The 25,530-nt window shown below is 39.0% G+C and overlaps 1 protein-coding gene across 1 annotated transcript in view; it reads left to right on the top strand.

Moving 5' to 3' along the window:
• The window catches only part of LOC129765903 (uncharacterized), a 35,679-nt gene extending 10,559 nt beyond the window's left edge, over positions 1-25,120 (top strand). Inside the window, exon 2 of the mRNA XM_055766349.1 lies at positions 24,629-25,120. Coding sequence (XP_055622324.1) covers positions 24,629-25,120 — 492 coding nt within the window. The remainder of the gene's footprint in view (positions 1-24,628) is intronic.
• Positions 25,121-25,530: the final 410 nt, after the last annotated feature.

The raw sequence follows: 25,530 nt of genomic DNA, 5'->3' as shown, positions 1-25,530 counted from the left end.
TATTAAACGAAAGGGCATGACTGGTAGAATTACAGTAGATCATGGAAAATCCAAATTCAATATGACCGCAGTTCCGAAATAAACAATTACTTTTTAATGGTTCTATTCAGCTTTCCCTTGTATGTATGTTTGAGTGTTTTGTAGGATTGTCCCTCATTAATAGAAAATTGACCCCGTTTCTGTCGAATGATTGATCTGATATTTGGAACATACATTTAATTCTACTGTCATTATTAAACTACGTATTCCATAATTTGGAAAAATTCAATTTGGCCGCCGCTAAAAAATGACTGAATGGCTTGATTTGGAGAATAGATAGAGATACTATGAACAACATAAATTCGATAAATTCGCCGCCACAAAATGGTTGACCATGTATTTTTTGCCATCCCCTCAATATTGGTATCAAATGACATGATTTGACTAATGGTGTATTATCAAAATATTCCGAAGAATGTAAGGTAATGTAGAGGAGTATATCAAATTACTAAAAACTAGAAAATAAAATAAGTTAAAAAAATACTTTTTCAGTTAAACGGTTTTATAATGACAGTAGAATTAAATGTATGTTCCAAATTTCAGATCAATCTGTCAACAGGAACGGGGTCAATTTTCTTTTAATGTGGGACAACCCTACAAACATTCAAACATACATAGAAACAGGTCAAGCTGAACGAAACCATTTAAAAAGTAATTAGTTGTTTGGGGGCTGCGGCCATCTTGGAATAGGATTTTTCACTATCTGCTATGTTCTACTAGTCGAGAACTTCCTTTTGATACCCATATTGCTGAAAAAAAAAATATATATGGTGCCATTTAGGATTTACATTGTTCATAAATAACTATGTTCTACTAGTCAATCCCTTTCATTTGATATACATATTGATGCGGTCGCCATCTTTGATTTACATTTTTCATATATAATTGTGTTCTACTAATCAAGCCCTTTCATTCGATTCCCATATTGATGGGATTTTGAGAAAATATTTACATAATTCGCCATTTTGTAGCGGTCGCCATCTTGGATTTTCAAAATCATGGAATACACAGTTTTATAATGACACCAGAGATAAAGATGTGTTCCAAATTTCAGATCATACGGTCAACAGGAAGGGGGTTAAATTTCTACAAAGTTACAAAGTTACAAAGTCACAAACATGCAAACGAGTCAATGTAGATAAAACTGTTTAATAAATAAGTGCAAATCATAATTATATTACGTTTACTGAGAGAAAATTGTTTGTTTATGACTCGATTATCCGGAGGATTCGATTGTCTGGAGTGAAAAAAAATCAATACTCCGTATAATCGAGTCCGACCTGTAATTGTTATCCTAAAAATGTCGAAATATACAGGAGGAATATGGTATGCAACGTTTCTCTACAAAACTATACAAATCGAGTTATTGTTCACTAACTATTCATAAAGGGTCACTTGACCCGCTGTGGTAGGAATAGGTATACATGAAACATCGGTGGGTTTAGTGTTAAAGATAAAATTTACGGAAATTCGTACGCTTACTCTTTTATCTCCATTTGTACCATTCAAAAAAAAAAGGTAAAATGACAGATACTACCAGATAATTTCACAAACATATTAGTTTTAGGTATTATTTTCCTTGTAGTGACACATCAATTTTGCTAAACATTGAAATTCAGAGGCCAATAGAATTTCAAAAAGGGGTAAGGAAACGTGTTAATACGTACGGGACCGACTTTGGGCTTTCTGTTAGAAGAGCGTTGATCACTGGGACTGACAATTACAAAGTTAAAAAACATAAATATATATATGGCTTTATTCTGGCATGTGTTACAAAACGTGACTACTTTCTAGTGGAATTTTTGACTACACTCGACAAAAAAATAGAGGAACAGAGTTCGAAGTCAGAAATTTTAAAGGATTTTTGACATGCTGTAACTTCGTGAAAAATCAACGCATTTCGATGGGATGTACATCATTTTGAAGGTACAACTTTCAGGTATTGGAATATATTACGTACATATTTTTATCTTGGTGTGTGTAGGCAACAATATCGGGAAGAAAAGAAAAATAGATTTTTCTCTGTTTTTTTTAATATTTTGAGGACTAACACAATTTTTTTTCTATAACCATCTCAACAGCAAATGCAATTGGCCTTATTAACCAGCCTTCATTTGGTTCCTAGAACGTTCCTGTAGGACCTTTCCATACAGAGATATTTCAGTTTGGATGAAAAATTACCCCTTCGTCATTGATGATGAATTATTCGATAAAAAATCATCGCTCCGCAAAACGAAAGGCAGTTTTGAAAGCTCCAATACAATAATGATACTTTGTTACTTCGACGAACAAAAAATTATTTAAATTTTTGCATCGATTTCAAAACAGTGCCGAAAACAATATATTTAGGGCTTTGAAAAATCTGCTGTTATTCTGCAAATATCACAGTACTTTCTAATCTTTGCAGGCAAATTGTTAGCCTAGTGTATTCCCTAAACATTTAAAGGGTGTGTCACATCAAATTGCATCACGGAAAAAACGCTGTAGAAATTCGCCCAGTAGACCGATCCTTTTGAAAATTTTAGACAGTAAAATAAAAACTATTAAACAACTTTTGGCATTTTCTTTTTATTCATACTTCGAGCCCAAGCCCGTATGCTCGCACCTTCCTCTTTACCCCGTCCATAAGGTTCTGTACAACGTCAGGTTGTAGTTTTTTTTGAACAGAAATCCATTTTCTCTTGAAGTCCGCCTCCGATTTGACAACTTTTGGGTTCTTCCGGAGGGCCTGCTTCATAATCGCCCAATATTTCTCTATTGGGCGAAGCCCCGGCGCGTTGGGCGGGTTCATTTCCTTTGGCACGAAGGTGACCCCGTTGGCTTCGTACCACTCCAACACGTCCTTTGAATAGTGGCACGAATCGAGATCCGGCCAGAAGATGGTCGGGCCCTCGTGCTGCTTCAATAGTGGTAGTAAGCGCTTCTGTAGGCACTCCTTAAGGTAAACCTGCCCGTTTACCGTGCCGGTCATCACGAAGGGAGCGCTCTGCTTTCCGCAAGAGCAGATCGCTCGCCACACCATGTACTTTTTGGCAAACTTGGATAGTTCCTGCTTGCGAATCTCCTCCGGAACGCTGAATTGGTCCTCTGCGGTGAAGAACAACAGGCCCGGAACTTCTCGGATCACGTCTAAACTGCTTAACTACGCGCTTGTGATCTTTTTCACTGACGGAGCATCCATTTTTGCCGTTCTTCACCTTCCGGTCGATGGTTAGGTTCTCGAAGTATCGTTTTAGTACTCTGCTGACCGTGGATTGGACGATTCCCAGCATCTTACCGATGTCCCGATGTGACAACTCCGGATTCTCGAAATGAGTGCGCAGGATTAATTCACGACGTTCTTTTTCGTTCGACGACATTTTTCCAAATTTACGAAAAATTGACAGTGAAGCATGGCCAACGTGATCTATACACTCTTATCTGATTATAAGCGAAAGCTGAAGATATAATTCCTAAAAATTAAATTTCTACAGCGTTTTTTCCGTAATGCAATTTGATGTGACACACCCTTTATGAACGTTTCATATCGATACGTTCAGCAGTTTTTTCTAGCCGATTTTTCAAAGTTTGGAGTAAATGAGAGGAGCATTTAATCGCAAATCGTACCAGAAGTACAAAATTCTACGTGACTCTCAGAATGAACGATTCGTAACATTTGTTTTCATGTGATTTTCGATCGATTTTAATTTCGTCCCGGTATTGTTAGCCACTACACCTACACACACCAAGATAAAAATATGTACCTTAAATATTCTAATACTTTCTAGTTTTTTTATTATTTTTTTTATATAAATTCGTTTATTTTTACAGGCTCAGTTACATAAGTTTAAAGGAGCCGAAATCTTAAATATATTTTTAAAACTATATATATGAACAATTTTCTTAAATCTATGGTTAGTAATGTGGGAAACCGATTACTCGTGGTGGACTCGAGATTAAAAGGGTGACATTTTCTCAGGAAAAGGATGGGGTATAAGGAAATTATTATAATGTTGATAATCACACACACTCAATTCTTAAATCTATTCGTACATCAGTTGTGAATTTACATTTCATTCTTCTGTTTATAGCAAGCGGACCAATTACTCACAAAGGAAGAAATGGAGGGTATAAGGATATAAGGATAATCACACACGAACATCGATAGATTTAAGGAAAACATATATTTGGGACATGTAATCAAGGTCTAACCGAGCCAACACATCTCTCACCGGCACATTGGGCTGCCTTCCTCTAGCCCGAAGGGAGTTCTCTAAATTCGATCTGGCAACAAGATACACCTCACACGACCAAACAACGTGTTCGATGTCGTGGTAACCTCGGCCACAAACGCAGATATTGCTGCCGGCCAGATTGAAACGAAAGAGTAGCGCGTCTAACGAACAGTGATTGGACATGAGTCGGGAGAAGGTGCGAATAAAGTCCCGACTCAAGTCCAGACTTTTGAACCATGGTTTGAGGCTAACCTTAGGGATAATCGAGTGAAGCCACCGGCCCAATTCATCTTCGTTCCATTTGCGTTGCCAGTTAGCGATGGTATTTTTACGGACTAAAGAGTAAAATTCATTGAAGGCGATTTGACGCTGATAAATATCGCCTTCAATCGCACCTACCTTTGCTAATGAGTCAGCCCTCTCATTACCCGGAATTGAGCAATGAGAAGGGACCCACACAAAGGTAATGACATAACAGCGTCTGGATAAAGCACTCAAAATTTTTCGTATTCTCTCAAGGAAGTACGGCGAGTGCTTTTCCGGCCTCACTGAACGGATAGCTTCGACAGAGCTAAGACTATCCGTTACAATGTAATAGTGTTCAACAGGTCGTGAGGCGACGCTGTCCAGCGCCCAATGAATTGCTGCCAATTCAGTAATATACACTGAGCAAGGATTCTGAAGACTGTGTGAGGTGCTAAAAAATTCGTTGAACACTCCAAATCCTGTGGACTCATTTATAGTGGACCCATCAGTAAAGTACATATTATCACAATTGATACCCCTATATTTTTCATCGAAGATCGTTGGAGCGATCCTCGATCGTTGGTAATCTGAATATCCATGGATATCTTGCTTCATGGACAGATCAAAATGTACAGAGGAATTGATGTAGTCAGGAAAACAAACACGGTTGGGAATATACGAAGAAGAATCAACCTGCATGGAGATGAATTCATGATATGAACTCATGAATCCGGAGTGAAAATTTAGCTCGATTAGCCGCTCAAAATTTCCGATCACCAATAGGTTCATGACCTTACACCGGATGAGGAACCGAAGAGATAATAAATTGAAGCGATCTTTTAGTGGGAGTAGGCCTGCCAAAACCTCGAGACTCATGGTATGCGTTGAGGGCATACATCCCAACGCAATACGGAGACAAAGATACTGAATTCGCTCGAGTTTAATTAAGTGTGTTTTGGCAGCTGATTGAAAACAGAAACTGCCATACTCCATCACTGAGAGAATAGTTGTTCGATACAACATAATAAGATCTTCGGGATGGGCTCCCCACCATGTGCCGGTAATTGTACGGAGAAAATTTATTCTTTGTTGGCATTTTTTACTCAGATACCTAATATGGGCCCCCCAAGTACATTTGGAGTCGAACCAGACCCCAAGATACTTGAATGACATAGCATGAGTGATCGGTTTACCCAAAAGTTGAAGCTTTGGTTTTGCTGGTCTATGCTTCCTAGAAAAAACCACCATCTCTGTTTTCTCCGTGGAGAATTCGATCCCTAGCCCAATGGCCCAGGTTGAAAAATTGTTCAAAGTATCTTGTAAGGGTTCTTGTAGGTCGGATTCTGTTGATCCTACGACAGAGACCACTCCATCATCTGCAAGTTGTCTTAGGCTGCAATTTTGTGTAAGGCAATTGTCGATGTCGCTTACATAGAAGTTGTACAAAAGGGGGCTTAAACATGAGCCCTGGGGGAGGCCCATGTAAGAGACCCGACTTACTGCCGAATCTCCGTGAGAAAAGTTCAAATGCTTCTCACAAAGCAAGTTATATAACATATTATTCAATAGAGGCGGTAGACCCCGAGAGTGTAATTTGTCTGTCAAAACCTCTATTGAAACAGAATCAAAGGCCCCCTTTATGTCCAAGAATACTGAAGCCATTTGTTTTTTTCCGGCGTAAGCCATTTGAATTTCTGAAGAAAGCAACGCAAGACAATCATTCGTCCCCTTGCCCCTGCGGAACCCATATTGTGTATCTGAGAGTAGGCCATTCGTTTCAACCCATCGATCAAGGCGAAACAAGATCATTTTCTCCAACAATTTCCGTATACAAGACAGCATTGCTATTGGGCGGTACGAATTGAAGTCGGACGCGGGTTTTCCGGGTTTTTGAATAGCTATAACTCGTACTTGTCTCGAATCATCTGGAACAATATTATTCTCCAGAAACCGATTGAATAAATTCAACAAGCGATGTTTCGCCACATCAGGGAGGTTTTTCAGCAAGTTGAACTTAATTCTATCCGATCCCGGAGCAGAATTGTTACATGAAAGCAGAGCAAGAGAGAATTCTACCATCGAAAACTCGGAATCAAGATCGCACCTATCTTGTGGTATATCTCGAACAATTTTTTGCACAGGAGCGGAATCAGGACAAACCTTCCGTGCAAAATTAAAAATCCATCGATGTGAATATTCCTCGCTTTCATTGGATGAAGAGCGATTTCTCATGTTTCGAGCCTCTTTCCATAATTTTTTCATTGACGTTTCTCGTGACAAACCTCCCACGAAATTTCGCCAATAAGCACGTTTTTTCCCTTTGATTAAGTTTTTAAATTGATTTTCAAGGGCTAAATACGTTTGAAAATTTTCAATGGTTCCACGTTTCCGAAAAGCTTTGAATGCGTTCGATTTATCCTGATAAAGCTTGGAACATTGGCTATCCCACCATGGATTGGGAGGCCTTCGACGAATAGTGGAGCCTGGGATGGGTTTCGTTTGAGCGCGAACCGCGCTGTCATAGATCAAACGAGAAAGGAAGTTATACTCCTCCAATGGAGGTAAACCATCTCTGGAATTGATGGCTAGAGCAATCGCGTCCGCATATTTTTTCCAGTCAATGTGTCTTGTGAGGTCATATGCCATGTTTATAGATTCAGAAAAATTCGACCCAATGGTGATGGAAATTTTGATTGGCAAGTGATCACTACCGTTGGGGTCCTGGATTACATTCCACTTGCAATCTAACGATAGTGAATTCGAGCAAAGCGAGAGGTCAAGAGCACTTGGGTTAGCAGGAGGTTTAGTTACACGTGTTGTTTCCCCAGTGTTCAAAAGTGTCATATTGAAGCTGTTACAAAGATCATATATCAACAGTGAACGATTGTCGTCGTACTGTTCCCCCCAGGCAGTTCCGTGAGAATTGAAGTCTCCCAAGATCAATCGTGGCTCAGGAAGGAGTGAGCACATGTCAACAAGTTGCTTGCGGCTAACCGCAGCTCTCGGAGGCCAATACAAGCTGACAATAATACTTTCTAGTTGAAGCTTTAAAATGATGTACATCCCATCGATATGCGTTGATTTTCCACGAAGTTATAGCGTATCAAAAATCACTTAAAATTTCCGACTTCGCCCTCTGTTCCTCCAATTTTTTTGACGAGTGTATTTTCTTTTTATACAATAAATATTTTTCGGAGGTGGGACCGACACTGATATTGTGTAAGCACTCTTCATGCGGGCTGAATAAAAAACTCAGCAAGAACATTTCGGGTTTCAATATGTTGAATGAATTTGGCAATTACAGCTCAGAAAAAAAGAAATCTTGTTGTGAAACAGAAAATACATGGAATTTATGTTTTTCTATGGATCATCTGTTAGACCAATAGAAGCGAAACCATTCGCATCGATGAGGCCATGTGACAGATAAAGTGCAAAATCTTATCATCCAACTTTCTCTTCCAATCGGTATAAATTTCCCCTGTTCCGTTCCTGCTTCCTGACTCGCGGGCATCGCGAAAGCAGAACTTTCCTAACGAACGAAGGACGGCGAACGCGTTTTCTCCCTTCTGACTATTGTTATCCTTGCGTAGCGCCAAAGCCACCGCCGTCAAGTGCATTCGACTTTCCAATACCATCCCACTCACTTCATTTACTTGTCTGTACTACAATGGAATAGTTTTTCTTCTTTTTGTATTGCTTCACTCTCTAACCAGCAAGTAAGCACGAATCATTACAAGTGGAAAATTGTGTGAGAAAGGAGAAAAAACATCGAACATTGCTAAGGATCCGAGCGAACAGAAAGCTGTGGTCTGAGATGAAGTTGTTTTACGATCTAATAGTAGCGATGGTGGACACAGTATTTATCGCCCCAGCGCCATAAAATCTTTCACTACTGCGTACAATCCATTGCTCCACCCAGAAACCTCTTTAGTCCTGTCCCAAGAACCCTTGTCTCGTAGGAACAGTGTTGTCTCATATTTGTATTTGATTTATCCTCTCGGGCAACGAGTGCAACTCACATCCTTGCTGGCTGTGCTGTTCGCCCGACCGGAGGAGCAGTTCTTGCACCATTGTTTTCCGAAGCCCACCAGGATTATCATTATAATCTACTTTCTGCTGAAGCAATTGTGGTTCGTGCTTTCTCTTTTTCCCAGCGATTTCAATCGAACAGCACTTGAAGTAAACTTACAGTTGCTGGTAATCGCATCCCTCTCGCTTGGTCTCTCGTTTTGGGCCGACAGTAGACGAGATCCAACTCAAACTTTAATAAATGTCGAGCCATAGATTGAAAGTGAGAAAATCCCAGAAAAAGTACTTTAGCACGAGCAACTTTGAAAGGGGGTAAAATCCTATAAACCTATAAAAGGAGATTGAATAGAAAATTGAAGTAATAAATTTGAGACCTTAATAAATTAAAGCTATCGTTCTGTTTCCTCTCCTTAATGCTGCTGCTGCTGCTCGAAGGAATCTCGTATCCTTCGCAAAATCGCTTCGCTTGTTTCCGTGAATAAAATCCCGTTCGGTGGCATCCGAACAATTGGATGTTGACGTCTTTGTTGGTCAACACGCAGAGTGTCCATTTCTGGATTGCTGGCGATAACAAAAGGCTATTATGCGTTGGGAAATTCTGCCGCAGCGGGTGTCCTCCACCGAAGAGGATAAGTGCGAGACGAGTGGCTTCGCGTGAGTCCCAGACTTTCGAGTGCTTCGGGTGACCTTTCACCCGAAAATTGCGGCCGTTTTGCTATCCACGCTGACCACGCTGAGGATGAGCAGAAGCGCAAAGTTATGATTTCTTAGCTACCACTTTGGCTGGACTCTTTGGATTGGTTATTGAAAAACGATTATGATCGATAAATCAAGTGAGAAATTCTCTGCAGCCGGAGGACCTCCCGCTGGGATGCCTGTCAAAATACACCATTGTTCGGTTGGATTTATTCGATTCGCTTCAGTTTTTTTTTTCGTGCTGCTCTGTTGGTAACCAGCCAGACCTACAACAACGTTTAGCGGATTCAGGTTCGTTGAAAGATGCTTGTCTTCGATGTTCGATTTATTGTTCAAAGAAAGTTATTATGGTTTGAACTTTGCAATATTGCAGGTCATTGCATTGAATTATGTGAGAAGGAATCAGTATCAAAAATTGATTTCAGTCGTTTTGGAAAACAATAATTAAGATCTTGTTAAGATCATTTCGCCCAATCATTTCAGTGTTTAGCACCATTTGAGCATGCGAAACTGTTTTTGTTGCGTTTTTTTTTACCTCCGTTCAATGCTTGCGAAAATGTCAAACGAATTTCAGTCTTGCAGCATCCACTCGCAGCAGTGGAATGGCTTGTCTGAAGTGCAACAAATCGTACCAAATGACTGGCACTAGTGTTCCCGGCAATCTGTGCTAAATCGTTCGAGATTGCTCTGGTGACTAACTTTTTTTTTCAGTTTGTTGTTATTACTAATGATGGTAAAGAAATTCCGGGGACTAACACGATTTGATAGGGGAAGTGGGGGGCAAAGTGGTCGTCCTAAAGAGCCTGCCCCTTTCCTGTGTCCACATACCACTACAATTCCCGTTCTTTGAAGAATATTGAAGTTCAATTTAGTGGTGGCAAGTGGCAAAGTGGTCACTCGCACATATCATGCTAAAAGGGATAGATTAATGGGTGGTTTATTGTCCAAATTTGTTTAAATCATTATTCAAATAGTAGGTACATGTAAGAAATAAGCTAGGCCTATACACCTAGAATCGTAATTGAAATTTTCTCATACCTACAAAAACCTTCAAATATAAGGTGACTATCAATACGGCGTCAATATTCAATAGTTATACTACCAAGCAAGCAGGTGATCACTTTGTCCCCACTAGCCCTATCGCCTTATCATCGAATCGTACTTATTAATTTTGAACTAACCTTTGGGGATAGGTTCTCCACTAATTCGAGCCCGTGGAATAAGTTGAAGACTGGCCAATCCACCAAGTCTATTTTCTGGTTCTTGATTATTTGTTTGGTTTCCTTGTTTCTATGAATAGTGGTATTGCCCTACTGAGATGTAACGCACCACGATACACCAAAAAAGCAGTACAAAGCAAACGGCCTCAAAACATTCATAACCACGCTCAATGGAATTCCTAATAGCTCTCGGCTAATAACATGCAAATGGGCACATTGTGTCAATTCAGTTTCGGGATTGGTATTGAAAATGTACTGTGAAACAGATTATTTTAATCTATGTTTATTTTATTATTCAAAGTAGTTTCTACCAGCTTCGAAATATTTTCCACACCAATCTAATAACGATTCAAATTCGTTATCTAGCTTTTTTTTTATAAATAGCGTTAATCGCCTTTGTTAAACCCGTTCGAATACTCTTTTGATTTTGCCTTTTTTTTTCTCTATTATAGTGACTTTCGAACACATTTCGGCTGGTTCGTCACTTTTACTTCCATTTTTGGAAGAATGTCGAGAGTGAGAATTGAACTCGTGATCTCTGCGTGAGAGGTATGGATGTTACCACTACGCCAGATCGCCGCCACTTGATTTTGCCTTAAGATTTGGGAAAAGAGAACATTTCAGCTGAACACGGCCGATGATTTAGGATACAGTCGTGATTTTGAGCCAGAAATTGACGCACGATCAGTGGAGAAAGGAGAAATACGGTCAGAATGGATGTTCTATTAGTGATCAGGATCACAAGCGTGTCGTGAAAACGTTTAAGCGGAATCCGAACGCTTCGGTCAGGGATGCGGCCAAAAAGTTGAATCTGTCCAAGTATTTCGTTCAGAGAGTCAAGGGCCGTGAGGGACTGCGTACGTACAAAGTGTAAAAGCCTTCAAATTGTGACGAACGGCAAATACGGTGGAAAAGTCACGGGAAATTGGTACACCCAGATGCTGACGAAGCCTCATTGTCTTATCATGGATGATGAATCTTACGTCAAGGCGGACTTCCGGTAGCTTCCGTGGCTACTGTTCTTCATTGCCCAGCACAAGATTGATGTTCCTGAGAAAATTAGGAAGCAAAAACTTTCAATGTTAGCCAAGAAATAGATGATCTGCTCATGTGGCAAACAGGGTTCCCATACAAATGGAACACAAATTTCTGCATAACTCGATAACTAATCAAGCAAATGGAACCAAAAACCCTGGAAGGGGGAGGGGGGTCGCATAAAAATATTACACATATTTCAACCAATCATATTCCAACCAAATATGACAATTGAAAGTTTTCGGAAACCCTGAAGGGAAACGAGAAGATTCAGAATATTCAAATCCCATATGCTCTACAATTACATCGTGATAAGTGTTGCTTTTTTTCCATTCGTTATTGAAAAGATTTTCAGCCGAAGGATGATTCATCTCTGTTATAAGTGTTGTTGGTCCATTTGATGTTTGCGCTAACGAAATTGATCTTTGTTCGGAAGTGGAAACGGATTTTCAGGTGAAAAAACGCACTCCTATAGAGCAATTCCAAATGAAATCGACTAATGACAAAACATGAGCATTTTCTTCGAATAAAAGTTTGTATTCGTTTGGGTTGGAGGAAATATGAGTTTTCCATAGCAAATGGGATTTTTTAACTCAAACGTAACTTTTCAATAGGGCGTATTAATTCTAGTAAGATAAATGTTTGAAAATTTATATGTCAAATACTATAAGTCGTACCGAAATAGTGCTTATAATGAGTTATAGGGTATTGATGTTTAAACGTGAATCGCAAAACGTTTTTTTTTATTTACACAAAAATATAATGTTCAATATCTAAAATACGTATTTTTATTTTTCTTCTAATAAAATAGAAGAAGTAGAAAATTCAAAAAATGATTCTATAATGGTAGAACTATTTTTGACGAGCTTTGTGGAACATCGAAATTCTATGAATTTTCGAAACTTCGAATTTTTGTTTGTTAACTATAAATTTTAGGCACAAATTATGAATTCTGATGTGATTTAAAATAAAAAAGTTCTTTATCAATTTCCTTCTAAATACAGCCATTCTCGAGATATTCAAAAAAGTACTTCCAATTTACCAACTTTTTTTTGTAATAGACCCTTTTAATATATTTGTCGTGTTATACCGTCATATTTATGAAATTTTAAGAATTTGCTTGTAATTTCCAACAGCTTTTTCAAATACATCATTATGGTAAAATATATGTTTAGGAGTTACGTTGAAAAACATTTTTAGACATGTGGCTTAATACAAAACGTAGCGATATTGAAAAATCTTTTTTTATCCTGATACAAACATTTAACACATTATTCATGTTGCACAATAGAAAAACGAACCGTTTTCAAAGTAGAATTGAAATCCCAACAACACAAATACACCTCGTTGGTTCAACCGGACGTTATGGGTACATCAATAATTAACATGTTTACGTTATGCCTACATTGTACCTGAAGTCAGCTATCTTTAAGGTACCTCTGTATATGTATGTAAAGTTACTCAAATTCAAACATCGTTCATCAGTCGAACAATATTCCTTATAGAGTGAATGGACTGATATCAGTCACTGATAGAGAAACTTAAGTTGATGGGATGCTAAAAATGATTGTTAACATACAAAAACTCCAGGTTCCGAAAATTCATAAAAAGTCGATGTTCCACAAAGTTTGTCAAAAATATTTTCACCATCTTGGACTGATTTTTTAAATTTTTTTACATAACTTCTATTTTACATGAAAAAAATTAAAAAAAAAATTATAAAATACAAATTAAAGTTTTTTTGTAAATAAAAAAAGAGTACTTTTTTTCTCAGTGTATATTTTTTCACGTTTAAACATCGATACTCTATAACCCTTTCTAAAACACTATTTCGGTACGACTCATAGTTATACATAAATTATCAAAGATTTCTCTTACCAAAATCGATACGCCCCTTCCAGAAGTTACGCTTGAGTCAAAAAAATTACAAATGCTCATATCTCCTCATATTTCCTCGAATCCAAACCGAATATAAGCTTTCATTAGAATCAAAAATACTCATGTTTTGTCATTTGTCGATTTCATTAGAAATTGCTCATTATGAAAACTATGGCCGTCTAGCAAAAATGATTTTATTGATCTGTTTTTAGATATAAATTTTAATCAAATTAGATTACAAAATTCTTTTAATCTGAAATTCTCACAATCTTGATGATCACTACGAGAAGGGCGAATTATTTGAGTATCTCTCCTATAATGCCTTTAAATTCCTCCTTTCCAAATGAACGTAGAGGAACGGGGGGTAAAACGCACCCGCTTGAAAAATCATTGAAAATGAAATAATTGGCGGGAATACACGACGCAATTTCTTATCGTAAATACTACTGAATATATTCTAGTACAGAAAACCTCATCTTGCTTCAAAATATAGCAATTTACAAAAATCTGCATGATTACATGAAACTTTGGTCGCTTTTGCCATAAGACCTTTGGAGCATTTTAAAACTAGTTCAAATAATGGAAACTTCAATACATTCACAAATGTTACGAAAGGTATCGAATGAGTTTTTATAAACAATTGTTAAAATTTAGATTCTTATATTAAAATGCGATTTTCTCAATCTAGTCATGAAGGGGCAGATCGCCCAACTATGAAGAGCTAGTTCACTGTCAGTGTTACCAAATAACACAGAAATTCTCTACAATTCATTTGTGCATATACCCGTTTTCTAATACCTATTCTTTTATTATGTAATAAAAACTGAAACGAACAACATTATTATAAGGTTTTGCACTACTTAAATCCATCCAATAACCAAAACATAAGAATCCCAATAAAAACTCATTCCTATATAGACCGATAGTCTGCCAGCATTTCTATGTACAGCGGCACGTTGAGATATCTTTGTGAACAGCGGCACGTATTAATAATTTTGTAAACAAAAAATTTTGGAATGAAAATTTCTCGCAGTTTCTGGTTCGACAACAAAAAAGCCTCGAAATACGAGAGCATCTGACATTTCTAGCTGGCTTATTAATACCAAAATTTTGCGATGCAGAATTTGTCAGTATCTTAATCCTGCTCAAAGTTATTGGTGGGGTTTCATCCAAAAACTCATGATTTCAATTTTAATTTACTCAAACACAAAAAATAACATAGTTTTGAAAAACACATATTATATATTGTGAAATTTGTTTTTTTCCAATTCCGTCAACAAACATTTATTAAGTTTGTGAGTTTTTAAGTGACAATGAAATGAAAAGAGCGTGTTTTTTGAGAAGAAATATCAATAACTTTGAGTGGAGTTGAGATATTGACAAGTTCTGCATCGTAAAATGTTTTTTATTAAAAAGTTCTAAACGTCTTTTGGTGACAGTCTGTATGTAACGTAGAAAAAATGACGCTATAACGGGTGTTAAATAAAAAATGAGAATTTTTTCAATCACATATAATTTTTTTTTAAATTTTTTTCTCATCGATTTCAGTATTTTTTATTAATAACATAATGTATTTTCTTCAAAAAATGTCAGTGAATGTTTGAGTAAGGGCCGTGGTCTGCTGTTCGACGCAACTTTGTCGCGATGCTCTCACAAGAACGTTGTACGGCACTTACGTCCATTTTCCGGATAAGAAATACTCTATTGGGCGGCACTGGGGCAAGTTTGTTGGGTTACGATCTTTCGGCACGAACGGTATCTTTTTCTCCACAAGATATGCCAGCATCTTCTTGGCGTAATGGGAAGACGCCTTGTCCGGCTAGAAGACGTACTACCCATCCGCGTGATGCTCGTTCAGGAACGGCAGCAGGATTTTATCGAGGCACTCTTCTCGATAGATTTGTTGGTTGATTGCCAGACTGCTCGGCTTAAACCAAGGCTTTGAAATGCCCCGGTCGGAAATGGCGATGTACAACATAACCTTTTCTGTTCAAACTTGTGCTTGAACTTATATTTCACTTCAGGCGGTGTGGATGACTTGTCGCTGGAGTAGTAATTATCATTTCCTGGAATATGCGTTTTGGACAGCGGAAATAGCTTTCGTCGTCCAGAACGAAAGACGTCCCGCTGTATTTTTTGGTCATCCGCCGACACTGTGATTTATTCGTCTCAATCTGCTCCTCCGTGTACTCCGGCGACCTCGTCTTCTTCCTGCAGACGATTCCTTCCATCTTGAGGGTCCGATGGATCAATACGCGGGAGCAGCCATATTTCCGACCGGCGTCACGCAGGCTGGTTGCGTCCTTGTTGTCAAACAGCTTCTTTAACGATGTCTTCCTCTGCTTCGTCATTATCGTCACCGGACGACCACTTCCGACCTTCCGCTCTACGTTCAGGGAACTCAGGATACGATATACCGTACTGACAGGTACATTTTCTTCCTTAAAATGTGCCACCGTGAACTTTTTTCCTTGCTGGAAATGCGTTTCGTACAACCGTACAACGTTCTTGTGAGAGCATCGCGACAAAGTTGCGTCGAACAGCAGACCACGGCCCTTACCCAAACATTCACTGACATTTTTTTGAAGAAAATACATTATGTTATTAATAAAAAATACTGAAATCGATGAAAAATAAAATTATTTTTTTTATATGTGATTGAAAAAATTCTCATTTTTTATTTAACACCCGTTATCGGTTATTTCAAGAGATAGAAAAAAAATTCTACAAAGATGTCTCAAATAACTAGGACTACAATATTGTCGAACCATATTTACCTCTATCTATAAAGATAAGAAAGTTATAGTTTTCATTTCATCGACAATTTTGGTCACCCTATTTTAGATAACATAAAAATGAGCCCTCTATCATATGTAACAACTTTGTCGAAGACAGTTTTTGTCTAGAGAATAACTGTCGAGCTCTAAATGCTAATTTTCACTTCAATGCATCTCCTGGACAATTGTGCAGTGGCACGTGTCGCCCGGAACATGTTGAGGCAACCCTAGCTTCTCTGAGAGCCTTGTATATTTTCTTCAGCATAGCAAGCGTATCGGCCTTCCTTATTTTTTTTAAGGCCTTACTTCTGCATTTGATGGCTGTTTCAATCTCTGGAGACTATCATGGCACGCAATTCTATTTTTAGCACTCCACTGATACTTGAGTTGCGCAGAACTACTGCAACATAAAAGATGAGTTGGGAGAACTCTTCCGCTGATCAGATAAATTTTCCGATTCAATTTTCATGAAAATCTTATTAAGTCGTTGCAACAAAAAAATTTAATAATGTTTAAAATATTTCATAAAAACGTGATATGTTTTCTGGTTTCCAACGCGGGGCTCAACGTGTTATTTAAACATATACGCTAAAATGTTTCCCCACATTATTCTCCGGCAATGATACTTTCTGATTACTTATTTTCCCGAAATATGCGGCCTGATTTAGCACAATAAATAAAAACTAGTTGCGACTTTGAAGAACTGTAGTATTGGAATACTTCAACCTAAAAGATAAACATAAATATCACCCCACTTCGGGTAACAAATGATCTGGCGAATCTGGCAAGAAAATTTCATCATTAGTATGCATCAGTTCAACGGAACTGAAAGATTACACACCATACTAATGAATATCGCCAATGTATCTTCAACGCATAAAATATAATAACAAAAGATATGATATTAAAATTTATCTTATCAATGGTTCACTGCATTGAAAAAAGAATTCGAAATTAAAGTGATAAACCATTATCATACGTAGCGGACCAAAACGCACCCTTATCTGAATTAAGGTAATGCTAGGCGTTTGTATATAGCCAACATGTTAACCCAAACAACGCAACGCATTTCGCTCCGAACCTTTTCAACTCGAGAACCCCGCTAACTGTACCCACAACAGCTAATTTATTTATATTTGTTCTAATTCAGTTGTTCCACTCCGCTCCATGCCCCGTATCGTTGACCGGCTTTTGAACCTATTTTGAAAATAAAAGATGTATATTCTCCAAGACCCTTTGGAGAACGGGACCCGCCGATAAGATAAGCGCGTACGACTGGCTGGCTGGCCCTAACGCTTGCACTCCAAAGTGTCATTAAAGTGTGGTTCAAAATTTATTAACGGCCCCTTAGGAACGGTTCAGAGGGACTTTTCCAATGTTTTGAAATACTAACATAGCAGTTTAATGGGATGAAAACAAAGAGTCAGGATAAAATGTCGCTTTGAATATGCTCTGCCACAAGTATTGGAGAGAGGGATTGAAGAGGGTTCGATAAAAGTGAACATCAAAAATGCATTTAGGAAAACAAAAAAGGCAAAAGAAGCAGAAGCGTTCGATTCAACATGGGTTCTCCGCGATTCCGCTTCCCGCTTTGACGATTATGATGGTTGTTTCTGCTTTGATATAACCTAGAAGTGGGTTGGCGAAATGTATCCTAAGCGAAGCATTCGTTAAGAAGGAAGAAGTCATTAGGGGCAGACTGTTTCGTGTTATTCCAGCAATCACAATCGACAACGATACTTGAATTTTGTAAAAACATGGAGAAAAAATCCAAATATTACCCACCGAATGGAAGCTTTAATTGTTGTATCAGAGTGGAATGCGAAAGAATCCGGCGAAAAGCTACACCTTTTGTATGGAATCAACCCCACGTTAACCGAAGCGGATATACATTCTCCCCAGAAAGGTAAACATGAATGAAAAACACGATGCGTCGCGAAGCCTCAATGAAAGGACTCCGACCACAAGATGACTACCGAACCGCTGGGAGACGACGCCTTGGCGCTCTCATCGCCTATCCGAGTGGATGGGTTCAAAGAGACCCACTCCCGCATTTGGCTTTCGCTTTCGGCGGTTTCCTATTCACCTTATTTTATGTTGAGTGTTATTTTTTGTTTGCACTCTTTCCCGGTTGTGTGTGCTGGTTGTGTTTTTGTGCACACCTTGCATAAAATGCGGCTGCGGCTCTGTGGGCTATGCGTTTCAGTTTGACTCACTAATGACTATGACGTTCGCAATTACGTCGGGAACCCATAAGGCTCGCCCCGATGAATGCCACTTTCCAGGAAAACGGAGAGGAAGAGCGGAACCATAGCGCGCCCGGGAAACGGGAAACGTGTGCCATAGGTTCGGGGATCGGGGAGAGATATAAAAAAACTGTGTGTACACATTGAATTAGAGGAAATGTTTTCTTGGAAATAAAATATCTCTACATAGCTGGTACACTTCATTATAGTCGGAGTCGGAACAGAAAAACAGAAACAACGAGAGCTTGTGCGGGCTGCCGAGTCGTTATCCTCCGAAGAGTGAATGAAACGCTGCTGTTGAATGGTTTTCATTGAGAGCGATGCATTCGGTTCGGTTTAATTATGTTTTATATTTATATAAAACATGGAGGCTCTTCTCGGAAGCGCAGGGAACCAATTGTACATATACAGATAGTATTTAAAAAAACAAGATAATGAGATAATCATTAACGCTGATGAAGCGATCTCAGTTGGGTTATCTCAAGTACGTATCCTGTACCAGCATCAGTTTACGGTTTTTTATATGCATATCGTTCTCATCAAAAGTAATGTTTGATTACTTCATTTAATTTCATTGTAACATGTCATCAAGAATTTAAGTTCGTAGTTATAAAGGAAACCCTAACTTTGAACATATTATTCTTCACACGAATCTAAATGGTGAAACGCTCGAAATGTACAATACAGGTCGGACTCGATTATATACAGACTCGATTATATGTGATTCGATTATATACAATTTTGGGGTCGATTATATACAGTTTGCCTTTTTGTTCAAATATGGCTTATTTCAAGAAGAAATGTAACCTTTCAACGTTAAGGTGAAGTTTAAGAGGCTACAGTGATAGACATTCGTTTAGCCGCACTTGAAAAAAAACTTGAAACACTTAAAAAACAACTAGGAATGTTCTTTTTAACGGGATACTTATTTGCTGTAGTGATAGTATATTTAAGTCACTTTTATTGAAAGGACGTGCGTCACAATCACACACACACACACAAGGCGGCATCGGTGGATATAAACATTCAAACGTCGTTTCTTCCCGAGACATACGTTTAGCCGCAGGGCATAAAAATCGAGTTTTCGCATAATCACCAAGCCTTTATCTGTGTTTTTTGAAAAAATACTTGGGAATGTTCAATTTACAAGATAAATATTACATATGCAACGTAAGAAGTTGGTCAGATTAGTGATTTACGTAGAATTTAAAGGAATGGCGAAAGGTATTCTATTGACGGAAGAGGGGCGGAAAAATAATAAAGATATTCAGTGAACAAAAGTTTTCTAATCGCTCGATCGTAACAAAAATTGGTCTATCTGAGAAAGTGGTACGGAATTTCTTTAAATAGTGCCCGAAATATGGGATATAACGACCAACAAATGGGAACACCAAAGTTACTTTGCGTCTTAAAGGTCGAATAAGACACGAAGCAACCAGGAAACGAAGTCCTGCTCATACATTAAGGCAGAATCGGTTATTCCAGTAACGAAGAGGCATATTGCGCGCATCTTGAATGAGTCACCAAACATCATGTGGAAGAAACCTCAAGGGAAGCCGAAACTGACCGCCACCCATAAGCAGAATCATCTCATTTTCGCCCGGCAATACATGGAATGGAAACTAGAATGGAGAAATGTTGTATTTTCTATCGAAAAAAGTTCAATTTGGATGATCCGGACAGTTACAGTTACTATTGGTACAATTTAAGTCAACGGCATGTCGTGGGATCGAAACGAAACTTTGGGGGCGGAAGTTTGACAGTGTGGGGAGCCGTTCTCAAGGTTCGCAAGGTTCTCATTTGTTTCATTTTCACCCGAATGAACTCCGAAAAGTATCTTCAATTACTGGACGACGTTTTGAATGGCCATATTGAGAATAACGTTACCGAGGATGTCGTTTTTCAACAGGATTATGCATAGATCCACGTTTCCAAGCTATCGAAGGCATGGTTTGCCGAGAAGGACATTCCGCTTCTTGAATGACCTGCTGGCAGTCGATTGCAATCCCATAGAGAACCTATGGAGAATCTTGGCCGAGATGGTCTATGCAAACGGATGACAATTTGACAACATTTCCAGTTTCAAGGCAGTAATTCAGGAATGTTGGACAATAATCAATATGGCAACACTTTAAAAGCTGTCTGACACGATGCCAAATCGAGTTTTTGGAATGGAGGTGGACATACTAAAAACTAGCTAATTTTCGTTTATTGAAATTTTAGGATGCTGCTAAACGAATGTCCACCCTGATTTCACATATTTGAATTACAAATAAACAATAATCGTCTTTTATGAGCCAAACTGTACAAAGAATTGACTTATTTTTAAAAATATTGAGGAAAAATAGGGTGCGGCTAAACGAATGTCTACCACTGTATTACATGTACAGTGGGGTAAAAATCGTGATTTTTGAAGATTTTGCTTGAATTTTCACCAGGAATTGTTTATATCGATATTGCAGCCAAATTAAAGATGGATGTTGGGCGTCAAAGAACAAATTGTAGAGCTGTTAAAGAACTTCTATTTAATGGTTAGAAACAACTTAGTTTAATATCAATTTTTAGGATAAAATTAATAATAACACATTAAGAATTATAAACTTTTAAGTTTTCACTTCCAAAATGTTATTAAAATCCACTAATTTTGTTGTCCCACTACTATATCCTGTACCAAATTTTCTCATCTTTCAAATGAAAGCATCAGAATCGTCTTCCGTAGCTTTTTAATGTAGAGCCAGTTTGAGGCAACAGAGTCCGAAACAAAAAAAAAAGTTCTATAGCTCTGTCATTGTTGAAATTCGAACATATGCGTAGGAGGATTTTTTTCATCAAATAGAATTGTCTATCATCTCCTGAGAGAATCTGAATTAATTTTTTTCATGTGAGAAAGATGTTTTCTGACTTTAGTGGGATGAATCAAAAATCAAATTCCTCCTTTATTTTCAAAAAACGAAAAATACATGCAAAAAAAAAATTTTTTTTTTGACTCGATTATATACAGCGAAAAGGAATCAAAAACTGTATATAACTCGACGAATTTTATACTTTCTCTTTTATAAGGGCGAAAATGCAAGCCGGACCGCTGAAATTGTGAATGGTGTTTATGGTGCCGATACTGCAACAGTAAAATACGTGCAATTCAATTCATTTTGTTTATTATTTATTATTAAATTATTATTTTTAGCAGACCTATCTCACTTCTTAACTAGGCAAACCTAGCCAGAATGTTCACCTGCCCCCGGGCTTCTGAATGCCAAAGGGAGACTAGGCTCTGCGGAATGCACGTATCTGCATGCTCGTGCTTTTAAGTCCTGACCGAGGAATTGTCGGACAATCGCGCAGGTTCTAAGGATGACCGACTTTTGGATGCTGGCCAATTCCTTCTCCATATTCAACACCTTCAGAAGAGCTTCCAGAAGAGTCTTCGGGACAATTCCAGTTCCAGAGAGAACGACTGGAACAGTCCTTGGGACCTCCCTTAGCCCCCACATTTCCTTGAGCTCCACGGCCAATGGTCGGTACTTGCAAATTTTGCGACCGTGGGTCTCCTCCAGATTTTGGTTCAGTGGAATAGCGAAAGCTAGATTGGGATATTTTAATGCATCCACCGTATAGTCTGGACCCGGCACCAAGCGATAACCACCTTTTTCTCGCCTAGAAAAATTTCTAGAGTGATAAGAAATTGGGATCAAGAGAAGTTTTTCGCCAGTTCGAGAGAGTTAGAGTGTTTCGCCAATAAGTACCAAGGCTTCTATGATAGAGACATTATGGAGCTACTTTTAGATTGGCAACAATTTTACAACAGAACAGTACATATTTGATCCAAATCGGATAATTCGGAGCATATTAAAAATAGTTTTGAATTTCACCCAAAACTAATGGATTACTTTTTCCCTAACCTAATACTATGCCGCACTTTGAAATCAACAATTGAAATTTTAAATTCAAAAATTAGAAACACTAGAGTAAATGAAATAATGCTAGGAATCGGTAGAATATTTCTATAATGTCCAAATCATTTTTTTCAGATTTCGGAAGTTTAGACATTCAAGAATATACAAAAGTAGACCGATAGGGACAGCAAACGACGCCAATTTTTGCCATGTCATAATGGAAAGATATAGGATCCAACAACGAGTCGAGGTTATTAAAATTTACTACCGAAATTGGGAGTCAATGGCCTAAACTTTAAGAGCGCTACGTCCATTTTATGGTCGTCATGATTGTCCTGCCAGATCAACAATTGAGCGTCTAGTGGAAAATTCTGAGTCCACAGGCACAGTACGAAATGTTCCCGTGCCAGTGAGACAAAGAAGTGCTCGAGAAGTGTCGAGAATATTGCTACCGCTAGCGCATCAATTGAGGAAGACCCAAATCAGTCTCTCAAACGTCGTTCTCAAGCGTGGGCATCTCTGCGACGTCGTTTTGGCGAATTTTGCGAAAAGTGGTTCAGTTTACAAATCCGGTTCGTATAAATAATTTTAACACTTACTAAAGGGTGTGTCACATCAAATTGCATCACGGAAAAACCGCTGTAGAAATTTAATTTTTAGGAATTATATCTTCAGCTTTCGCTTATAATAAGATAAGAGTGTATAGATCACGTTGGCCATGCTTCACTGTCAATTTTTCGTAAATTTGGAAAAATGTCGTCGAACGAAAAAGAACGTCGTGAATTAATCCTGCGCACTCATTTCGAGAATCCGGAGTTGTCACATCGGGACATCGGTAAGATGCTGGGAATCGTTCAATCCACGGTCAGCAGAGTACTAAAACGATACTTCGAGAACCTAACCATCGACCGGAAGGTGAAGAACGGCAAAAATGGATGATCCGTCAGTGAAAAAGATCACAAGCGCGTAGTTAAGCAATTTAGACGTGATCCGAGAAGTTCGGTCCGGGATGTCGCCAATAAGCTGAATTTGTCAAGTTCATTCGTCCAGCGAACCAAGAGCGGGAGGGCCTGCGTACATACAATGTTCAGAAGGCTCCTAACCACGACGAAAGGCAAAACATGGTGGGGAAGACGCGAGCCCGGAAGCTGTACACCGAAATGCTGACGAAGCCGCATTGCCTGGTAATGGACGACGAAACCTACGTCAAAGCGGTCTTTCGTCAGCTGCCGGGCCTGTTGTCTTCTCCGCAGAGGACAAATTCAGCGTTCCGGAGGAGATTCGCAAGCAGAAACTATCCAAGTTTGCCAAAAAATACATTGTGTGGCAAGCGATCTGCTCTTGCGGAAAGCGGAGCGCCCCCTTCGTGATGACCGGCACGGTAAACGGGCAGGTTTACCTTAAGGAGTGCCTACAGAAGCGCTTACTACCACTATTGAAGCAGCACGAGGGCCCGACCATCTTCTGGCCGGATCTCGCTTCGTGCCACTATTCAAAGGACGTGTTGGAGTGGTACGAAGCCAACGCGCCGGATAGAGATAGCCCAATAGAGAAATATTGGGTGATTATGAAGCAGGCCCTCCGGAAGAACCCAAAAGTTGTCAAATCGGAGGCGGACTTCAAGAGAAAATGGATTTCTGATCAAAAAAAACTACAACCTGACGTTGTACAGAACCTTATGGACGGGGTAAAGAGGAAGGTGCGAGCATACGGGCTTGGGCTCGAAGTATGAATAAAAAGAAAATGCCAAAAGTTGTTTAATAGTTTTTGTTTTACTGTCTAAAATTTTCAAAAGGATCGGTCTACTGGGCGAGTTTCTACAGCGTTTTTTCCGTGATGCAATTTGATGTGACACACCCTTTATTATAAGTCTAATTATTTTAACTATTTCTATTATTGTAATAATGCTGCGGGCAAATCTTGAATTGGGAGTAGCTTAAAGAAACCTTTGGTAGTCGATTATTCGATTCTGCAAACTTTGTCAACAATACCCAGTACAACTTACAAGCTTTTGATACAGTTTGCCAAATCACTTTAAAATGTATATGATGATCCGCAGATTTTTCGTTGAACGATTTTTTTAACATATCCTCAAAAACACAAGCCATCTTTCATCGCCAGGTTACATATTCATCCATTCTCCGTCGCCTACATAAACAATTTGTTCGCCACTTCATCGATACACTGTTCCGTCCAGAGCAGGACTCATATAAATAGAGTCTCATCACACAGCGAAATTGCTTCCAGTATCAAAAATCTAACCTACACCGTAATGGTTCGTTTTGTTTTCCTATTTTTTCTTATCGTAGGTGTTTGTTGATTCTGTTTTTTTTTTTGTATGTTTTTGTTTTTCAGTGCCTCGCCGTTGAAACAAATAAATTTGAACCTAACCCACGGCTTACCGCTCATTTACTTTTCCGAAGCTGCCTCCGGGCCTCGGTATCGCCACCGGAGGCATTTATTTTCCACGTTCCACGAAACCATCATTGCCAAGTGGAAACGAAATCGCAAAGTCATCTATCTACCCTCCCCTGGTCGGACCCGTCTGCCACCGAACCACCGGTCGAACGCAATAAAAAATGTTCGGAAAAACACAAAATGAAAGGCAACCAAGACAGCGAAGCAGCGGCGCAAAATCTATTGGTTGTGGGCGTAAGGCACGGTTTGAAATTCATTCGCAAAGATAGCGATCCATCGCTTCGGCTCCATCGCCACCCCGTGTGGGAACAACGGTACAAAATTACCGGGAAATACCATCCCCCGGAGGCGCTTCCATTGGCTACAAGTGACCACTGGCAAAGCGTTGGCAAGAGCGGCCCCTCCCGTTACCCGGAAAGTGGACAGTAAGGATGAAAGAAAACAGCAGCCTGTCCGGACCGGGCTGGCAAACTTGACCGGGAAAGGACAGAGCAAACGAAAGAGGCAGGTAAATTTGCAAGCCGAAGGATAAATTAATTCGAGATACAATTAAAAACCTAGTTAAAGAATGATTTCCGTTAAGGGAAATTTCCGAGGGTTCGCTGATTGGTGTAATGATGGCATAATAAAACTAGAGAAACGTCCCGGATTGGATTCTCAGAATTTAGGTCTCTTTGAAGAGACTTGGAATCGTAGAATTTTCGGTTAGTTTTTGTTTGTAACGAAGTGCTGTTTTCTACAATTTCAAAGATTATGTTTTATGCAATCAGGCCGTGCACTCATCTCTACGGAAATCGTACTTACGAGGGTTGTCCGATAAGTACTTAGCCTCATCGCCC

The sequence above is a fragment of the Toxorhynchites rutilus genome, chromosome 2, assembly GCF_029784135.1.
Source record: "Toxorhynchites rutilus septentrionalis strain SRP chromosome 2, ASM2978413v1, whole genome shotgun sequence".
NCBI lineage: Eukaryota > Metazoa > Arthropoda > Insecta > Diptera > Culicidae > Toxorhynchites > Toxorhynchites rutilus.
This window is presented reverse-complemented; position numbering and strand designations above follow the sequence as displayed.